Raw genomic sequence first — 22,126 nt, forward strand, 5'->3', positions numbered from 1 at the left:
AGCATTGTTCTCTAATGCACGCAATTCAGCATTTGCAAAAACATGATGTTGTGTTTATTTCCAAAATAATGCAAATTACCGAACACAACCTGAACATCCAATTAAAAAACTGACTTGAACTCATGCAGTTTTATTCAGTACCCAAAGGAAGTCTTATTAATGTTACAGTACATTAGCATAACTTGCATGGCGGCTGGATGAACAGTTATTATTACTATGTGGTGTTTGTCAGTAGCTGTGTTTCATACACATGCCAAATAATTGGGTAGGCTGGGAAAAGCGGTGTCCCAACTGAGAAAATAGGTATGTGATAATTTTGGGAGATGTGAGGAGGGATTACATGGATGATGGGCATCTAAAATACGTGTGTTTGTGGTTTATTGTCTATTTTCTGTATGTACAATGTGTTTTTCTATAAGAAGAACCAATGACGAGAACAAGCTCCGATGTTGGAAAGAACTTCCTCCTGGAACTGCCTCTTGGAAAGTCGGAGGTCTTAGTCAGCTCTTGTACGTTGGGTTTTTATTGGATTTCACACATTTTTCAGTCATCATTCAATTCTGGACTTCAGCTATACTCTTTCATGAAAACAATTTCAATATCAATTTAGCACTGCATACATCACAGCAGATCTTGGAAAGCACAACACGAATGCTGTATATATGGCCCAATCACAGACAGCCTACACTTCCTCCCTGATATTTTTTATTTCCTGCTGCTAGGTTCCAAGCTGATCTTAATGCTTTCTGAGAGGTCTGCATTGCCAAACCATTTGACCCAATCTTCCATAAATCTCTTTCTATTAAGCTCAAGCTCTGTACAGTCGGAATGTCACAGTAAACGACTATAAGCACCAGTTTAGGCTAATATAAGGCTGTAAACTGTGACATAGCCATAAATGATATCAGCTTTGGCCAATTCTCTGTATTTCTCTCTTAATTTACATGAGTTCTTATATTTTCGGAGGTGACTTCTCCTTTTCCCTTTGTCTGCTAAGCCGCTGCAACTGGATAGTGAAAGTGTACTGGTGGGATATGCAGGTCTGCATCTGGCCAAGGAGAGAGTAAATCTCTGAACTCTTCATTTGGATGTATCTCTCCAGAACGTCTTGCCACGGCTTGTCATGGCTCTCTCGATAAATGAGCGGCGTTAACAGAAAAATTACATTACATTCTTTTTTTTTTTTGGATCACACTTTTTTATTAAGGTCTTTGTAATAAGCTTCATCGCTGACGAAACACGGATACTTTATGATACCAACAGCGTTATAGTGTTTGCTCAATTAGTTGTTGGAACGAGTTTTTACAGTTTTGACAACATTTTGAAAATGATTAATTTCACAATCATAATAATGTTTTTGAGGAAAAGAGATACTTGTATTCTGCACCTTTCGCAAGCTTTGTAGATGTGTTATTTTCTAAAATGATTTGTCTACATAAAATTGTTATCAACATGACCTTTAAGCATCTATAAACTGTAATCAAGTTTCTCATCAGTACTTAGAAATGTCTTACAATTTCACAATAAACATGTTTCTCATGCTTTTTTTAACACTTATTAATGTTCTGGCATCTAAGGACTTATAAGTCCCTTTTTACTTAAGGCTTATTATAAGGACCTCATTGTCTACATTTGTCATGTACAAAACAAAGAGAAATACTTGCTTTGATGGTGCATTTATCATCACCTACCTTCAGCGTTGACCCCACGCTGAAGCGCACAGTGTTTCTCTGATGTGCAAACGTGACGTTCTTGTGACTGTATGAGCACGCTGATGTGTGGGCCCAGGGCAAAGGTTAGAGGCTTGAAAGGAAGCTTACATACATGCGGGTCAATAGACAACCAATTCCAGCGCCTCCTCAAAGCTCCTGTCTCTCTGAGGCAGACAACTCCAACAGGGGTCAGATTAAACCCTCAGACACAACACAGAGATTAGCACCACACCCGTTCTGACCTTTAGCCAGACAGCAGTAGGTTAATCACAAAGCTTTCTCTGGTGTTCTTTACCATTTGGTGTCCAAGATACAAAAGATACAGTTAAGATTGTTTTTTTCACACCTAATAACATTCACATTCAATTTCTAATAGACTTAATTAATGGAATAGTTGGACAGTTTGGGAAATATGCTTATTCACTCTCTAAAAGCAAACATTGATATCAGTCTCATATCTGTCAGCTGCCAGCAGCTGGTTAAACCTAACACAAAGACTGGAAACACAGGGAAACAGCAAGCATGGAACCAAGCCAATCATCTACAAGATGAATCCAAAGAAAATTTGGAAAACTATGAAAAAATAGGGGGAAAAAGAAAAGGTGCAAGATTTTGCATATAATTATATAAATAGTGAGTGAAAGAACAATTCCTTCCTGACGATCGTCAACTTACAGACACTTGTACATGGCCTGACTTGTGATTGTCACCCCTTTGGACGCTTCACACACACATCACCTCCATAACGCAGCATGGCAGAGAGGGAAATCATGGTTGCTCTGTGGTGGGCTTAAGCTACAGCGTTACAAGTCCTAATTTAAAAGTTTGTTGTAACTTTCGTAAGGCAAAGGCAATACCGCACTGGTAGTGTTTTGGTTTAACGAGTGGCTGGGCTAACTGGTGACTTTCAGCTGAATTCGTCCATGGTAAGCCATCTTGCATTTAGTTACTGTCTTGAGTTGCTGAAACTACAGCAACGCCGATACTACAAAGCCACAGACTTACCCTTAGTAGTTGCTAGCTAGCTTCCCTAAACTATGATTCAGTGGGAGTTAACAGGCTTACATTTCATCTGGGCTTTTAGCTGTGTAAGTTCTGCTGCTATGCTAATTAGCTCAGCCCTACATCACATGTTTTGTTGCGCTGACTGGTTATAGGTCTATCCACTTGGACCCAGAGGCATTTCGGTATGCACCCGCTGATAAAGGCCCTTGGAAATCGAAACTGAAATGCAAATTATTCTGGCGGTGCCAGGCAGGCTCATTTGTTTAATGTGTATGAAGAAGAAGGTGTAAAAACATCTATTTGATGTTTTATGGGGGTTATTTGCTGCCACACCATTTCTTGTCAGTCTTGATGCTAAGCTAAGCTAACCGCTAGCTGGCAGTTACTTCATGCGTACTGATGTAATAAGCTACAATATTAGAGTGGTGTCATCCAACTCTCCTCCAGAAAGCGAATTAACATATTTCCCAAAATGTGGAGCTATTACTTTAAGGCCCGATTTTTTGTTTAAACGAGTATAATAACAGTTATTATGGAGGAACAATTACCATATCATTCCACTGGGATGGTAGCATGTGGAGTAGCCTTTATTTGTGAAAATGCCTTTGATGCGTGGTGCTACGTCCTTGTCCTCCAAGATTATGTAAGTGAAGTCAGACGCTCCTGCAGAGGATATTATAATGGCTGCTTTCCCAGAAGGATAACTTTGTCTATTAAGGATCATTAACACTGTGCAAACCTTTTATCAAAGGGAACAAACGTGTACCCTCTCATTAAGTACTTTCACCTTGTCCTTGATCTTCCGCTTTGAGCGCTGCCTAAAAGGATACAAATCATTACCCGTTCCATCTGGACATAAGGTGAGAAAACATTTCTCACTTTTGTAGAACTTCTTCATCACTTCCTTTATCTGTGACAGAAAATAATTACGTTATTTATTAAATTTCTGGGTAATACACTGAAGATAAAACGCTTCTTGTGGTTTATGAGAGGCAACAGCACAGCAGTAAGAGCAACAGCATACCTCTGGCTCTCCATCTGTCTCTGCCTGCAGTAAAAACATGCCAGTGGTAGTTTTGATATCTATATTAGGGACGTGAGGCTGATTGTGATGTAAAAAATCTTTTGTAACAGTTAGTTTTGATCTCGTTACGGTCTGAGCAGACAAAAGAGAAAAACCTTTTATTGATTTTTGGTAATTGAGAAGCATAAAAGAATGCATACTTCATATATTCATCACTTGTGAACTTGTGAACTTGTGTGTCTAGACTAGAGGCCCAAGGTTGCATACTTACAAAAGTCTTTCTTCCAGTTTTCTTGTTTAAGTTTTCTCTGGAGTTGAAAATGTCTCAACCTACATAGAAGTATGTTATTTTCTGCACAAGTGGGAGAAATGCACATAACAATGCCAAAACCTGAAGGCAATGTAGAATATCAAATTCAGATGCGATGAGGGGAGCTCTTTTATGGGTTACAATACAGTAAATCAATATCAGTGTAAATGTCATGCAGTTCAGGTACATGTATGTCCTTTAGCAGCCATTTCCAAGATCCAAGCGACATCTAAAATAATTGCAGATTGGTGGAGGACAGGTTTGTTACTCGCCTGTTCTTCTCCCGCTCTTTAGCAGCTTCCCCCTCCACCTCAGTCATGACGGTCGCATCAACGTTCACATGAATCTTTCTATCCGACTCCTTCTGCACCGATTGTTCTCTGTCTTCCAGGATAAGCCATCTCATTTGTTTAGCTCGCTCACAGCAAAAGAGCTGAGTAAAAGAAAATGTAATTTCTCACTATACATTTTTTTCTTTTTCTATTTCTATTTCACTTACACCGCTCCCTCCCATGAAAAGTCTGTCTGAACATTCATTATGTCTAACGAATTTTCAATTTCTTGCGTGAGGTAAACAAGTCCCACTCACCCTCTCCAAGTCTCTTTCACTCTCCAGCAGTTTACTATATGTGAGGGGCTGACAGAGCTGCTGGCAATAGACACACTGAGCGAGATGCACATCCTGTTTCGATTCAACCTCTGGAACCTACAGAAAAAAAAAAAACAGATTCACAATCACCTCTCCACCTCTGATATTATAGCCTCCACTCGCTGCTATTACTGCTGGGGAAATGAAAAAGGCCATCACTGTCATTTCGAGGCACTATGGGCAATGTAGAGATACAGGAGTAAGTCAACGGTAGCTTTTCAACAGTGGGAGTTTGTTTTGGCTCTGGCTTGTATGCTAAGAGACGAAGCAGCCCCACACGAGGTATATCATGTTCCTTCTCTGGCATCTTTTTATCCTCTCTGTCCTGATGGGAAAAGACTCGTAAAGATTGTTTTATATAAACTACTGTACATACAATATAGCCTATATGTTGACTGTATAGAAGGCTTACCAATCTGTTTATTGCACCAACTGTAAAGCATCTTAAATATGTAAAAGTAGTAATACCACTGTGTAGAAATATTCACTTACAGGAAAATGCCATGCATTCAAATTTTACTTAAAGGTGTCATTCGTAAAATATGGCCAGAATTCGGAGGTACTGTAGCTCCAAAAAACAGGGGGCAGCATATCACCAGATCAACTGGCAACTGCTGCTCTCTGCTAGCTATCCTTCACTGTAGCTAGCTACCGTTAGCTCATTAGCCCCTGGCTCAGTAAGCCATGGAGGCTGCTGACCTAAAATTGAGGATTTATTATGACCAGCCCAGAGGACAGAAGACAAACCAAGACTGTTTTATTTATTTTATGTCAAGTTCGTTTTTTGTGATGAGATACGAGACAATTAAGCAGTGTATGGTTGTATTTTTCTTTTTAATAAGGAAAAGCGAAGCAATAGTGTTTTATTTCTTGTCATTTTGAGAGTTAATTTTGTTCATTTATTACACTAACAGCTCCCATTGGCTATATCTGGCAGCTGAAACTACGGGAGCTATCCGATAATCACATCTTGGGGTACAAAGTGGTATTACGTGGTTTAGGTTAGCTGGTTAGCAGGCAAACTTCAGTAGTTGTCTCTGCAACAGGGCACATGAACATGTGTGATAATGTCAGTTCAGTTTTTGACTGTTTTAAACTAAAATTCTGGCCATATCTTACAAATTGACGTGTTGTCATCAAAACATACATAAAGTAAAGTTCCCACTTCCCACTTCTCTATTTGTATTTTTATTAATTATTAACACTGATAGGGAAAGCAACTAATAAATCGGAAACAAATGGAGTTTTAGTCAAATAAAGGTCTACATGATAGCATCAGCAAACTCTTTTCATTTCCTTACAAAAGTCATATTCATTCAAATTCATGTTTAGCCCCTGTTCTTCCATGTCCCCCCTGCAGTGGCTCTATGCCCACCATCCAGTTTGAGAACCACTGATCTATGATATTATAAATATTAATACATCATCATTTATTTATTTCTTGATTATAATTCATATTAGTAATATGAATCTGGAAAATTAGCAACTAAAGCTGTCGGATACATGCAGTAAAGTAGAAGTACAAAACAGAATAAAATCGAATTACTCATTTAAACTACAAGTATATCGAAATTGTACATATTAGTACAGTACTTGAGTAAATATACTTAGTTACTTTCTGCCACCGGATCTTGTGCTGTTTAAACAAAATTGACTTCACCTGACTCGGCATAAAACACACATCTTGCTGGGAGCAGGCGGCCTGTGAGCAGCCGGGGCCACTGTCCACACTCAGCACCTCTGCCTGCAACAACTGCGGATCATCAATTTCCTTTTGAACTGCGCAACAGAGAAATAATTGGGAAACTTGACAGATGTCGTGAGAGGCAAGAGGGGGCAGGAACAGGTGACCCCCCTAGCACCCAAACTGATGACATGGCTTACCTTGACAGCTGAAAGAGAGGCTCTGCTCCACCCACTCCCAATCTGTCTGGGTCTGTGTGCTCACCAGAGTAATGAATCTTCCATCCAGCACATGCGCCTCCATGAACTCTGGTGAGTCCGGACCGCTCAGGAGGACAGAGACAAAAAATGACAGCAGTGCTTTAATGGCAAACCTCTATTCATCTTTGAGATAAATTGGTAGAGTTTGGGTCCTGTGGGGGCCGAGCAAACAACCTAAACAAGAAGACTTGCAGCTGCCATTGTTATCTCCTAAAGTTGTTTTGGCTGATGTGCTAGCAAACAGTCGTTTTGGTGTCATTTTTGGTCAACACAGCAGCTAGTATTTGTTGACTTTTCTTATTTTGCTATTTAGTTGCTAACCTTATCAGTCTGGGTATGTTGTGCACAGGGATTTTATTGGAGATTTTTGGTGAAAAGTAGGCAAGCTAACAAGATAATAGGCTAATGTTGAGGAGCATAATGCTTTGTAATATCCCTGAAACCAATGTCACAGCCGAGCCTCAGACTAGTGTTTTGACACTGAATAATATTCACATCTTTATCCATCGGAGAGGTCAATTGCTAACTGTAATAAACCTAACTATCCATGTTTTTACAGGAGACTGCATTCACTTTGACTATTTCAACACAGCAATGGTGTCTTCAGCAAGCAATACACATAAATCAGACAGCTGTGGCAGTTTTTTATGTAGTGTTTACATATATATATATATTTTAAATGGCTTTTTAATGCCTTTGACCAGCCTGGCCTTGAATATGTTATTATATGACCATCAAAGAACAACGCGGACCAAAGGCCAAGCATTACAAATTGTTTTAAGGTCAATTTTACAGCAGCTCAAATGAAAATGTGGGTAAAATGTAAAACTGTAGGTTAAATATATGGTGTAATATAAGCATAGCCATTTCTTGCTACAGTATGCAGACTACAGTATGTGGTTACACAGGGCCACCTGGGGGTTTCCATGCTGAAATTAAATTGTCTTATGAATGGGCTGCTGAACTGTGACCGCACTGACAACAGATGTGTTGTAACACCTTGTTGCGGTGGCTCAGCAGGGTGACCAGACATCCTGAAAAGTTTGGGACGATCCTGAATGAAGAGCAGTTGTTCCAAATACCAAATTCTGTCCCGTTTGTCCCAAAAATTAGGAGTAATAGATAAAAAGAAAAGCATAGATGAGAGCTGTCTGCGTGCTGTGAGACTCGATTTGACTTGAGACCTTACTCGGTGACACAGTATTATTAAAAAATGCCGCTCTGAACATATTTTTAGAACGCTGCCAAATTGTCATGAATAATTAAAAACATAATGGAGATCGGCACAACAAGCTGCTACTGTCACCTGAGCAAGTAAAACTCAAAATCCAAATAAGAGAACCCTATCATTAAAATGATCAATTAGTCTAAATCAATTAGTAGATCAATTAAAATATTCTGATCGAGTCACTTATGTGAGCTTTAATTTCAAGACTATTATTGTTGTGTTTTCACTTTTATTTCTATCAAACTGATAAGACTAGATAACGGATGTCATTCCACCAGTTTTAAACCAGATGATAAAGAGTGCAGCTGCCACTGTGGGAGGAATTTGTGATAAAAATATTTTAAAAATGTGTTTGTAAGCTCCTACAGCTTAATGGCATTCTTAACTTCTGAAAAAAAAATGTTTGAAATGACTGTAACATACCTGTCACCTGTATATAATGGTTCATGCTTCTTGTTAAGACATCTCGGACCAGCTCGTCCTCATCAGATAAACAACCGTATAGGTCGACTATAAAAGCAGTTTATTACAACCCATGTTGATGTTTCTTGTTGGGTGGCGACCTCTACTGGCTGTAGTGATTACTACCGCAGCAAAGGAGGAAGTCAGGCGAAGTAGTAAAGAGTAGTAGAGTGAGAAAGTCCTTATAGGTTCGGGTCAAACAAACAGGACTTTCACCCAGGAGACTGTTGTTTTTATCCAGTGTGTAACCAAAAGTAACCTGTGAACTTACTAATGAGGTGAATAGGAGAAGGAGAAGGATACGGAGCAGTTTTTTTCCTCAGGCTCAGTTCATCCTTTGCGCACCACTGTATAAAAAAATTTTAAACTCAAATTTAATTCTACAACCCTGGTGTTGTAAAATAACTATTAAGTGAACCTTTAACCTTTTTTTTTAACCTCCAACCTGCTTATGTTTGCAACTGAAGTTAGCCTTCATAAGTTACCTAGTTATTTTAACCCAAACCATGATGTTTTCCTTAACCTAATCAAGTAGTTTTCTTGCCTAAACCTAACCAAAGTGCAACTGTACAACAAAGGTTTGGTATGCCAGTTGCTGGTACGGTGTAATGGTCATGTTGTTTTGGGAACGGTGATATGTGTTTTGGGAGTAACTGGTAGTCTACCCATTTACTCGTTTAGGTATCTATTTTATCCATTTTATACACTGTAATGTATAATTATGTACCTAAAAAAAAAAAATCAATAAAAGGGATCAGAATCCTACCACCATAGTTTCACAAAATAGGGGCCCCCAAACAAGATTTTGCACAGGGCCCCCAAAATGCTAGAAACGGCCCTGTCAATAAGACACCACATGATTAATCTTTAATGAATATTCTTGTCATGTTTATAGGTCTTTCTATTGTAAATTAAATATGTTACTTACAGATTCTCTTTTATAGGCAATGCACTGAGACATCCTGGTTCTCTCCAATGGCCTATATGGGAAAAATACAGTTGTAATAGTGCGGTGTGTGTATAGACAGCCTGGCTGTGAACTGCTGTCATATGCTTTCTCACCCAACTCACTTTTCTTAATCGAGTCTCCTTGTTGAAGCGCGCCTGCACATAGTTTCCCAAGGTCATTTGTCGCTAGCGGAGCGCAGATTTTAGTGTTCAAAAGAGAGCTGGAGCAGTTGTCTGGTACAATATTAACAATGGGATCTCTCTGGTCTTCATATGTCTCATGCTCCTCCAGGCTTCTCGGGTTGTCACACAGCTGTCGAGGGGAGAAGTCACCTTCTTCAGCACTCTCAGGAGATGCAGCTGCAGTGTCTCTCTGGTAGGATGGAGACCGATATGACAACTGAAGCAAAATCTCAAGAGGACACTCACTGAATATTTCACTGTTCCATTTGGATCATTTTTGTTATTGTTCAAGTGCAGTTTCCCGGCAGTAGTTTTGCATCAGGTTCATGTCTATGCAAACTGTCCTATAGTTATTCGCATTGTTGTTCTCATTACTAAGCCCATGGCACACCAATCACACATTCTCCAACAAACACAGACAAACACAGATGTTTGCTTGGTGTGTGTCATGGCAGTCTGTCCTTGTTTGGAACTGTTTGGAGATTTTTGGTTGGATTTGACACATTCAATCTGTGTTTATCTGTGTTTATCTGTGTTTGATACATTGGAAAAAATCACACAGGAATTTAAGGGAATCGTTTTATTATTTTATTTTATCTTGAGACCCTTCTTTTCATAGTTTGAAGAAAGCATGTGATAGGAATTTGCTGTGTCTTTGACACACTGTAAGATAATTCAGGGTTGTTTGTTTACACAATAACATTTGATATTTAACATTGCAAACAACTATGAAGGTAATGATTGAATTGAATCTTACTGCCTTACACGTTTAAATTTAGTAACTGGGAGTGGTTTCACATATTGTCTTTTTATCAGTGCTGGAGCAAAGTAACTCCAATAGGAGCAGCTGCAGCTTTTCTTTGCATGAAATTAAGAACTGACTCTCCACACTGAGAAAATGTTAAAGGAAATCAAATGTATTTGTAATATTCATCATCATGACTGAAAAGTTGTTGATTCAACTCACAACCTGAATATTAAGGTTACTGAACATGTTTTTACCAAGTTCAGTTAACTGAATAAGTTAATTAAAATATTTAAGACAGCTGTTGAGCTTACATTTTTAAGTTGAAACAGCCTGAGATGATTTACACTGTGAAGTTTTCTTCAGTTTGCCATGATTCAAACAGACTATTACAAAGATAGTACTCATAGTGTGCGGCTTGTGCATGCCCGGTGTTCATATTGCCTGCCTGCCAGTATGTTTCATAATTGGACTGTGACCTCATCAAACTTGCGTAGGTTGTACTCACGTGTTGCCAAAGAGATTCAGTCCCTATAATTAACAGTCTGACGTTAAAGTGTTAATACCTTTTCAAATAGCCTGTAGTACTGTTTTGGTACGACTTGAGAGAAGATAACAAAACCAGATCTGTCTTTATCTACCAGCTCACAACAAAGATGAAAATGTGATATCTCAATCTTAATATTTTATTATGATATTTCCTATGTTTCCTGCATGTTGAAGAGTTTTTGGCACTTTTAGACAATTTAAGACACAGTGGCTGAAATATGCCGCCCTACAGTTTATGAGTACCACACCACTGTGGTAAACACAAATCCCAGAGGCTCTGTGACTTTAAGCAAAAAAACCAAAACAAAACCATTATCTCATTACTAGAATAGATATTTTATTTATATATTTTGATTTTTTGTGGAACTTTGATGTTCAGCTAACTTCTTTAGTGAAAGAGAGGCAAACAATCGGAACATTATATCCCTACTGAGTCCTTTACAATGATCTCACTCTGTGATAACAGACAATACACTTCACCACCATCCTTTCATTGAGGATGATGCATCAAAGAAAGAAATTACAGTCACTACTGACAGATTTATGACTAACGCTGACAACAGAACCTCAGTCTATAAAACCCTGATTTCCGTCTGCTTGGTTATAATATTAACAGCAGGCAGAGCAACGGAGTAGTAGTAAAGCTGTGCTTTGTGTTGAAGGGACACATTTCATGCACATTTTGCACATCTAAAGGTAAGCTGGCATAATTTTGTGTATCATATTGTATCAGTGCTGTTTATTTATTGTTACGTTTGATCAGTAAATTAAATTAATCCTTCTCCTCACCTGAGTGCTTTGCTGCAAATCTCAAGGCTTTGACGCCGTGCTAAACATTTTCACTCTCATTTTCAGTCTGCCGCTGACAAAAAACAACATTTCAGGGGCCTTTTGAGGAAATCATCAACAATGTGGACCATGGCTTTTGTTCTTTGTTTGGGAAATATTTTCATCAGCGCTGAGGCCAGCTATCAGCATTCAGAGCCATTCGCTGTAATTGAGCACTCTGAAACGGCCTCCCCTGGTCTTTTAATACCAGAAAAACCGAAATCAAATAGCTCAATTCATCCACCCAGAGTAGCAGGACCAAAACCACCACACCCTCCTATGTGCTCGGAGTCGGCTGGAATCAGAGATGCCTTCAAATATGTCAATACTCTGGTCTCCCTTGTTGTTTTTGTTGTTGGGATAGTGGGGAATACAACCCTGCTGAAAATCATATATGTAAACAAAAGCATGAGGAGCGGACCAAACATTCTCATAGCGAGTCTGGCTCTGGGGGATCTAATCCACATTGTGATAGACATCCCAATCAATGCATACAGGGTGAGTTATTCATCTCATGCTGAGAAAACAATGTAGCACCTTACTCTGTTCTCTTTTTGCCCATTTTAAAATTTCAATCTCCACTTGAATTGTTTCTGCTCACTGAAAGTGTCCCCTGTTTTTGCTCCAGCTCATGGCAGAAGATTGGCCATTCGGCGTGATACTGTGCAAACTTGTTCCATTCCTACAGAAAACCTCCGTCGGAATTACTGTGCTGAGCTTATGTGCTCTGAGTGTTGACAGGTACGGAGATAAGCAGCACTGTCCTGCGCCCTGCAAGGAAATAGTGTTTGCCAGCTGGTATCTGTATTTCATCAAGCAGACAGATTTGTTTAGCATTAGCCCTTGAAATGTTCTTTAACTGAATAATTTATCATTGTAACAGACAAAAAGTCCCCTAAGCCATAACATTTTCCCATTGATTTCAGCAGATACCGCGCTGTAGTATCCTGGAATCGAATCAAAGGCATCGGAGTTTCAGCGTGGACAGCAATCGAAATAACTCTGATATGGGTTATTTCTATCCTGCTGGCTGTGCCTGAAGTTGTCGGCTTTGATATGATAACAATGGACTATAAAGACAAGCATCTGAGAATATGTCTGCTTCATCCCAGGCAAAGCACTCAGTTCATGCAGGTAATGCAACAGGACAAAACAAACAGATCAACATGTGTTTTGTCTTTTTACAACTTAGAAGAATAACTGTTGACGGGAAGATGAATTAATAATGGCTCTAATATTTTTCTACTAACTTCTTGTAGATGTCCTTGCAAACCCATACATATATATGAGTGTGTGTGTGTGTGTGTGTGTGTGTGTGTGTGTGTTTTCAATATTGTTCGATGCATGCTGTTATGTAGCAACTGCTGAACATCATGTCATTTGCAGCACCACCTGACTGTAGGCCTCTTGTCATGTCTAATCAACAGTTTTATAAATCAGTGAAGGACTGGTGGCTGTTTGGCTTCTACTTTTGCATGCCACTGGCTTGGACTGCCATCTTTTACACGCTCATGGCCAGGAAAATGCTGAGGAACACTCAGAACACGTTAAGCGACCACACCAAGCAGGTTAGTAGTTAGTGCTTTCAAGCACATCTTGCAACTTGTTTTTCACATATCACTTTACAATAAGGTACACAGAAATGTGAGTAGTTAATGAATTGTTAATGAGTAATTCCTGAATAACTGTGATTAGAGGACTATATAATAAATAATGATGAGTTCCTAGAGAAAGGACTGGGAGATCACTTATTAATGAATCATTAGGTGATGATTAGTTCATAGATATCTTTGAATTGACACACTGACCACTTTCTTCATGAGTTGTTTATGATTAACTATGAACCAGCTGCTGAGTGGCAGGGACAAGTAACAACTCATTAACTACTAATTACAGAATCATTAGTTACTCTTTTTGTATACCTGTAGGTAAAGTGTAACATTATTATGTATAGCATTACTTAATGATTAAGTAATTAGTATGTAATGCGTCTATTGGGTAACTACTGTTATGTTTCATTTTACTCAAAGATGCAGAAAAAGAGTAAGTAATGATTCATTAATTAATTTATGTTCAATGAGTCTGTTGAGTACCTACTCATATTCTTGTTTACCTTATTGTTAAGTGTTACCCTTATTTTGTTCTAACATCAACTTTAATATCAATCACATCTTTCTTTTTTCAGAGAAGAGAAGTTGCAAAGACTGTCTTCTGCCTGGTGATTGTGTTTGCACTTTGCTGGCTGCCTCTATACCTGAGCAGGATCTTGAAATTGACCATATATGATGAGAAAGATCCTAATAGGTGTCAGCTACTGAGGTGAGCATAAAGAGGAATTAAATACATTTTTTATTGTGCTCTTTTGTCTGGTAAATGCATAATTTTTATTCTCCTTTTTCAGCATCTTTCTTGTCCTGGACTATTTTGGCATTAATATGGCATCACTCAACTCGTGCATCAACCCTATCGCATTGTACATAGTCAGCAAAAGATTTAAGAGATGTTTCAAGGTAAGAAATGCTGTCACACCCTTTTTGCTTGTCCGGTTGTTCGTATGTAGGGTGCTGTTCAATCTTAGACAAATGTGATGGGGGTGAAAACAGTGTGAACCACAGTCGGATGAGCTATCATATGTGTCATCAGGACATATGGAGTCATGTCTGTAAAATGGCTAGAGTGAAAGCAATGACCCGAGGGCATAATAAGTGAGAATGGTCTGGAAAAACATCGTCAGGAAAAAAAAAAGACAGACACTTGGCAATCTACCAGACAGTTTTCACTGAATCAGAGTGATGTCTTATGAGGAGGAGGAAAACATAGCTTCAAGGCAATTTTCAAGGAAAAATATTTTAAAAGCCTTTATTGTATTAGAGGCACAGAAGGACATATCTAAAAACATGCTTTGATTTGTTTGGGCTGTCATTGGGCTTTATGCACACTACAGTGCATGAAGAACTGTTTTTCCTCTGTTATAATACTGCAAGTGGTGGAAGAATTATACAGATCCTTTACTTGAGTAAAAGTGCGAACATCACACTGTAAAAATGCTCTGTTACAAAGTCCTGCATTAAAAAAAAATGTTAAGTAAAAGTACTTAGTACAATCATGAAAATGTACATACTTAAAGTATTAAAAGTAGAAATACTCAATACAAAATAACAGCCAGTGTGACTCTTACACAATTATGTATTTTATCATTTGATTGTTATTACTGAAGCATTTATACGTAAGCAGGATGTTACTGTTGTAGTTGGTTGAGGTGGAGGTGGACTGCAGCTAATGATTATTTTCATTATGGATTAATCTGCTGAATATATTCTCCATTTATCCAATAACTGTTAGCTGTGAATCCCAGTTAAACAAACAAATAAATAAATAGATTATAATGATTAAAATAACTTTATAAAAAAGCAGCAAATCCAGAAATTGATTCAATCAATTAATAATTGATTAATAGACTGATCATTTTAGCAAAACATCATATTTCATAAGTTCTTTATATTTTTTTATGTGCAAAAATCTTAATTTGTGATATAGCAAGTAATTAAAACTGGGGTAGAAGTAGAAAGTGGCGTGGAAATAAAATATTCAAGTTGTACTTAAAGGGTAACTCCAGCAGGAGTACGACTGCATATGTGAAAAAGTAGTACAAAGCCTTTTGTGGCTGCATGTAATCTGATAGATTTCCTCCAGTGATGTCACACAGTGGCTAAGTTGCACTGTGGGTAATGTAGGTGCCACGTTTTGAAAAGCAGTCCTATAACACTGCTGGACTCATCATGGACAGAATCGATACAGCAGAACCAGCGATAAAACCTTTTCTAGTCCATGCATTCTTCTTCTTTTTCAAAACTGGGTTCCTACATTGCCCACAGTGCAACTTACCCACTGAGTGAGTGATTGCCACTGGAGGCAGTTTATGTCTGTGCAGTGCTCCCCAAGACCTGTGAGCACACTTTAATGTGTAAAATTGGTGGAGTTACCCTTTAAGTAAAGAAGTGGAGTAAATGTACTTCATGATATATTGACTGACTACTGCAAATTATATGATAATCACATCCTTTTTTTTTTTTAGACTTTTTTTCCTCCCTTTTAATATACATTTTTTTCTTTAATTAAAAGAACCCAAATTTAATATTGCTTTTGGCACGTCCCTCCACAGAGAAATTAAACAGAACCGCTTCTTAAGACTGCATCCCACACATAAATAATGCTCATAATATGCCATTTTTCCTCCATGTGAAGCTGATGGGTTTTCCTCTGACCGAATGTCTTTGCGCGTGTGGTCCTCCAGGCATGCCTGTGCAGTTGGTGTCTACCTCATCAAGCTGTTACTCGTGACGAGGTTCAGTCTGTTTTGAAGTCCAGAATGCAGGATCAGGCCTCGGAGCAGAGCTGCAACATCAAAGCTCACAAGCAGACTTCAACACCTCCACCTGAGCAGGAGAACGCTTTACCGTGTTAACCAAACTCGTGTGCAAATCCTTTGTGAGAGTTCTTAAGTATTTCTTTATTAAATATATATATATATGGCTATCAGTGCAGCTCTATCAGGTTAAATACAATGTGAAATACCTTGTGACTAACATGCAGCTCTGTCTTTTGTACTGCTGTCGTCAGTTGAACATCTGCTTTGGCATGAGCAACCTGGAGTCAGACTGTTCAGACTATTTGCCCCTGGGGCTTGACTCACTCCCAACCATTACATCAGATTTTACCTAGTACCTATCCTGTATCATGCATCACAGTCCTCAAATCACTGTTTTGGGCACGATGTTAACCTGGCAGCCATCAACAGAAATCTTGTCACGGCTTACTGCCGGCATGTATATTATTTTGATTCTGGATTCTGGAAAGACGCTTCTGTGCCGTAGGAAATCAAGCAAATGGGAATTCAGAATTATTACGGTGGGTTTTATGGGGTTCAGTGTATTATTAGCACATAAAATGTGTGTTTTCATCTCTGTTAAGTTCCCCATACACAGCAGCTGAAGAGTTTACAGCGCTCCTTTCGTCCTCGAACCTTGAGAGAAACATATCAAATTGGTGCCACCAGTAGATTCCGTCTCCGTTGCTGAATGACTGATTGATGGTGGCCTATTTTTAATGCATTGTTAAATGTGTAATGCATGGAGACACTTTATAAAAGACCTGAGAGTGGCGAAGAAGGAAAACGAAGATGACAGAATGAGGTCAGGAGGAGAGAGGGTGGGAGGAGGGGGAGGGTGGGAGGGAGGGAGGAGGGAGGGGGGGTTGTAGAGATGAGCACCTGATAGGTCTTCCTGTCACAGGACAAGGCAAGCACAAATAGAGCGCTGTTCTCCCAGCTAATGCTGTATCAGCCGGCGAAACTGCCTCGATGCTGTGCGCTGGAATGCCTATTAAAAGTTTATCTTGTCTGAGCAAAGAGCAGAGCACTCGACTGTTTGTAGAGACTCAGTTTGTTTGAATAAGAGCGTTTGAATGCTTGAGATGTTTGTGATGCTTTATAGAAAAGAAATGTGTGATGAAGACACATCTTCGTTATGTTCAAGCCATTAATCTCTGCAGTAAAGCACAACTCAAGCTTGCTTCTTATAGCAGTTTTCATTGTTTTAGGGCACATGTACATGGAAAATCACTTTTGACACGCATTTCTTTTTTTTTTTTAAATGAAAGAATCTGATAGAAAATACAAGATAAGACTTTTTAATTTGATATGAAACCCTTGTGAAAATGGCAACTTTGTTTTATATCATGACTTCTCCTTGTCAGTGCCATTGTACAAAGTGTTTGTCGCTCTAATAGTTCTTGGCACATCAAATAGAGAGCACATGGAAACGCTGGTTCCACATCACATCAAACCAGCAGGCTGCCATCTTTATGCGCCTAATCGATTATCATTGCTTTCCTCCACGTATAAACGCTAGATTGAGCAGTTAGAATCAGGTTTAGGATGTTTATTATGACAGATGAGCAAGAACCAATGTAATCCTTTCAGATGTTAGTGTGTACATTCAGAATCATGTAAAACGCGCAACATTTTAAGACCATCTTGTATATTAAAGATAAATTGGAGGCATCTGACTCTAAAATGTGTTTGTTTGTGATTAGAGATGCCAAAAATATGTTTCGAGACAACGGAGAAAGTAACATGCGCGCTTCAGCCCACACAGTCATATTGTTGCCCGCTGTGCGACACACTCGTGCACCTCTCTCTGTTCTGACATAAGAAACAGTGTCTCCTTGTCTCTGATGCTTTGACTGCTAGATACAACAGTGTTGGACAGGAGATGAGAGTTCAGTATGCTAATTGACGCTGAAGCTTTTAGCAACACATTGCCCATGTATTTTATGTACTTATGTAAATGTATACACATATTTTGGAATCTGTCCTGCTGGATTCTTCTTCAGATTTTGTGCTTAAGAAAAGACTTTAAAAAAAGAAAATCATATTACATTTTAATGGCACTTTTGATGGCTTTAATTTTTTATTTGTGCAATTAAAGCTGGGGTTGGTAAGATTGGATAAACAAGCAAGAGCAAGATAAGCATCTAAATAAAAACATCCCTCCAGGCCTCCCTCCAGAGCCACTCCTCTGGGCAATACCAAACTTTTTAAGTTTGATACAATGCCAATACTAATCATTTTGTAAATGATAAGAAAAGAAAAAAGAAAGAAAAAGATCATTACACTTAAATCACATGACACATAGCCTTGTTATGGCTTGAGTTTTTGGTTTGGTCATTTCCTGTTTTCATTTCTGTTTCAAGTTCTGTCCTCATGTGTCATGTTTTGCTTTTCATTTCCTCCCTTTGTCTGTTTTGCTGCCCTTTTTGCTCCTCACCTATCAGTAATCACCCCATGTGTTTTTAAGTCCTTGTCTTCCTTTCTCGCTTTGTCAGTTCGTCTGTTCTGTTGGTCATTAAGCTGCTGTTTCTGTTTCTGTTCTGTATGCCTGTGTCACTCCTGTTCCTTGATTTGTACCCTTTGGGTTTTTGTAATTTTTTGACTTTTCATTCCTGGATTTGCCCCTGTCTACTTCCCCTGTTTTTTGATTACGTTCATATCTTTTTTTGTATCTTTTTGATTTTGTATTGTTTTGAATCAGTGTATTATTAAAGCTCGCTTTTTGTTTCTACCTGCCTGCCTTTTTGTGTCTTGTGTTTGGGTCCCTTTTTGTTTAAACTTTAAGAAGCCTATTAATAAGTTAAAATTATAACTATAAAAAATAACTGAATAACAACTGTAAAATTATTATTATTTTTTTAAACATAACTCATTACTATGATTAAAATGTAAAATATTGCCAGAATTTGAAGGTCGCTCCAAACAAGTGTGGGGCTGCATATCAACAGAGTAACTGTCTGCTGAGAGTCGGACAACAGTGTGTATAGCTGGAGCATTTTCACATCTTACTGGAGGATTTATTTTTGACAAAACCAGAGGTGGCTGTTGAAAAGACAAACCAAGGTGGTTTTGGTGAGTCTTACTTTGTTTCTGTTGATTTGGTATGAGGTGTGTTTTACAAGGAGGTAATGAGGCAACTGGCCTCCCACTTGCTTGGTAAGGAAATATTTCCTTTCTTGAAACTCGGTTACCATTTGTGCTACTTGGTTATCGACTCGTCTGTCACTTCCACTGTGGCTCACTTGTTCTTTGGGTGAGAGTTAGCTAGCTGCTAAACAGCAGGCTCTGGGGCTGTGCACTGTGAGCACAGCACATTGATGTCATGGCTAACCATATCCAATTACCTCATGTCTCACTCACATGTAAGAAACCACCTAACATCAGCTATCAAAATGAACGTTAACATAACGGAAGTTTTGGCTGCACTTTCTCTGCCATTCTCGTGTTACTAGCTCACCTCACCTAGGCTTGCGAAAGACTCGAGTCATGCGGCACTGAGGCAGGTACAGGTAGACAGACAGGTAGCCTGTCCAATCATTTGATGGTTGGATGGGCTTATTAGAAGCCTGTGACGTTTAGAGGAGCCAGATTTTTTTTGGGGGGTATTTGATTTTTTGATTGCTGTATGGATGTTAAGAGATTTTCTTTAAATATAACAAAATGCTTCTAGAATAACTTATCAGCCGGTAGCTGACTTTATGGAAATCCGAGGTTTGCATGGTGCAGCAGCACACGCCATCAGACCCTTCTGTCAAATACTAATTTGCGTCAAATGCTGTCAAATGCTCCAGTCTCATTCGTCATTGTAAATGCCAGCAGATAATCAACAAATGGTGCAGTGCTATCATGTCCCCAGCAGTAAAAGCTAACAACTGCCAGATGACACTGACAGAATCATGCTCTGGTATTCAGAGACAGGTGACGTCAGTGTCAACATCGGCGAGAGCGGGTGTCTCAGACCTTTTTAGTAATCTCTCTACACACACTGCTCAGATAGGCTCCCCACGGTGCTGCCCAGACTCCCCAGACTGTGGATTTAATTAAACAGTGTGAAATTAATTAATCAGTGGGGTGGCAGGTAAAAGGACTCCTCACTGGAACTGCTCACACAACCAAGACAAGCATTTCATGTGCGCTGACAGTTATTAATTTGCTGTATGTTTTCTACGAGTGTTTCTATATAGAGATGCTGAAATTCTGGGAGATTAAAAAGCTTGGCATGGGAAAAAAGCCATGCAAATTATCAAAATAACAGCCCCCGAAAATCAAAGTGTAAACCTGTGTTTGATCTGTTCTATCAATTAATTAAAAATTTCAGTTCTGTATAATAATATGGTGCAAATTAGATGGAAATGAGATAAAATATTCATTTAGTTATCTGGGGAATCTGCCTGGAGGGCTTTTTAGTCTTCAGTCTGGCTCAAAATGCTGTCCATATGGCAATTATGTACAGTAGTGTTGCAGGAGGATTGGTCTGATGCCTACTGGCAGAGAGGAGCCTGCCTGTGACAAACTGCTGCTAGGATCTGATGTGAGTTGAGGGAGATAATGAGGCTGTTGTAAGCCTTAAGTATAGAGCCTGCCCCCGGGGTGGCATATCCAAGGGCTCAGGCTCCCTCATTGTTGCACGTGCAGCAGAGGATTAAAAACACATTTACTTTTTTCTCATAAACTTTGTCTGTACTTCCCACAACTCTTTGGACAACTTCTGCTTTCATGTGGCAAGCCTCTTGACATTGCTTTGTGGAGGAGCACGATTTTTTTTTTTTTTTTACGGTGTGTAGATGTGAAGTCTTGATTTGATTCTGCTTTGAGCTATCTATAGCTCTTTTTATGCACCCCACCAGAGGATGCGTATGTTCTGGGGTACAACCTAAGGTGACTGAAGTTTTGACAAATGCCACATTGTGATAGAGAATCTTTTAATATTGATCCCATTGGCAGGGCTTTCAAGTTAAATTTGAGTGACAGGATTAAAGGTGCAGTTGTAGTTTTGGGGGAGGAATTTTAACTGGATGCAAAATATCTTCATTGACTGATTTTCTAAGCATAAACAAACTAAAAAACAAACTTTATTTGTTTTCATGACCTTAAAGAACAGCACAGTTTCATACTGTTTTACTTTGTTTATATTTGGCGGACCCTGCCACCTTTCTAGCTTCAAACAGTGTTCTGGGGACCTTGTTTTACTCTGACAACAGCTTGTTTATTCAGTTAATAATAAATTAATAATAAAAAAATAAATATTCCTGAATTTGTATTATTAATAGTTATACTGTAAATATTAAAATTCTGAGTTTGAATTTCTTCTCCAAAACTACATAGTGCCCCTTGACAGAAAAAAATGAGGTGGTATGATGTGTCGTTGGGTAGACAGCATCTCCAGAGAGAGCCCACCTCTTGTGAGGACCTCTTGACATCCTTCTGCAGGTTGGAGGCCTCCACCACACTAACTGTCACACATACAGCCTGTCCCCAGAAAAACAATGGTGCAAATTCCAGCACTGTGTCCAATTTAGACCTACACCGCACTACAGGTTTTCTATTTGAGTGTAACAAGGACACCACGCAACCAAGTGCAATACACAGTAACAAAAAAAAAAAAAAAAAAAATCCCTGCAGTGTGTGCAGAGTAATTGAGTCACTGAGGACAATCGCTATAATGTTTCACGACCGAGAAAGTGTGACTAATGAAATGCAGGTAGGTCTGTAGACGTATTTACAGTTTTAACTAAGTGAAGTAAACAAGACAGACTTCCTCACACAATACCAGCAGGCATTTAATTAATGGCCATTTGGGGCCTGCATACTAAATAGGAGAGTGAGAGACTGAGCGAGAAAGAGAGAGAGAGAGGGAGAAAGAGCCATGTGGGCACAGCAGCCAATGGCAAAGAAACTTCAGAGAGACCTGCAAATAGAAGGCAGAGCCAGACTACTGGGCAGAGCTGCAAGTGGTCACTCAACCATGGGATTAAAAAGCATTTAAGCCTTGTACCAGCCCCCCACCGCCCCACCCCGCGCCTTTCGTCCAGCTATGTTATTTCTGACCATTCAGGAGAACAGAAGAGACAAATGTTCAGAGCCCGGGTTGTTATTGCTGGTGCAAAACTGCGGGGTTACAGGTTTTTTTTACCACGCCAGCATCTATA

General features: G+C 39.1%; 1 protein-coding gene across 1 annotated transcript; it reads left to right on the forward strand.

Annotated features, from left to right (window-relative positions):
- Positions 1 to 11,851: 11,851 nt before the first annotated feature.
- On the forward strand, positions 11,852 to 16,773 carry ednrbb (endothelin receptor type Bb). Its single transcript, XM_073473727.1, has 7 exons — positions 11,852 to 12,085; positions 12,216 to 12,328; positions 12,517 to 12,721; positions 13,015 to 13,155; positions 13,773 to 13,906; positions 13,989 to 14,097; positions 15,882 to 16,773. Exons 1-7 carry the CDS (start codon positions 11,867 to 11,869, stop codon positions 16,050 to 16,052), a joined length of 1,092 nt encoding a protein of 363 aa, XP_073329828.1. The 5' UTR covers positions 11,852 to 11,866; the 3' UTR covers positions 16,053 to 16,773.
- Positions 16,774 to 22,126: the final 5,353 nt, after the last annotated feature.

Source organism: Pagrus major, chromosome 9 (genome assembly GCF_040436345.1).
Source record: "Pagrus major chromosome 9, Pma_NU_1.0".
Classification (NCBI taxonomy): Eukaryota; Metazoa; Chordata; class Actinopteri; order Spariformes; family Sparidae; genus Pagrus; species Pagrus major.

What these genes read in the sequence shown, in the direction of transcription:
- ednrbb (XM_073473727.1), top strand. Translation starts at nt 11,867, where the DNA reads ATGTGCTCGGAGTCGGCTGGAATCAGAGATGCCTTCAAATATGTCAAT. An exon ending in TGTGCTCTGAGTGTTGACAG is followed by an intron (nt 12,329 to 12,516) that starts GTACGGAGATAA and finishes TGATTTCAGCAG; the next exon opens with ATACCGCGCTGTAGTATCCT. An exon ending in GATTTAAGAGATGTTTCAAG is followed by an intron (nt 14,098 to 15,881) that starts GTAAGAAATGCT and finishes GTGGTCCTCCAG; the next exon opens with GCATGCCTGTGCAGTTGGTG.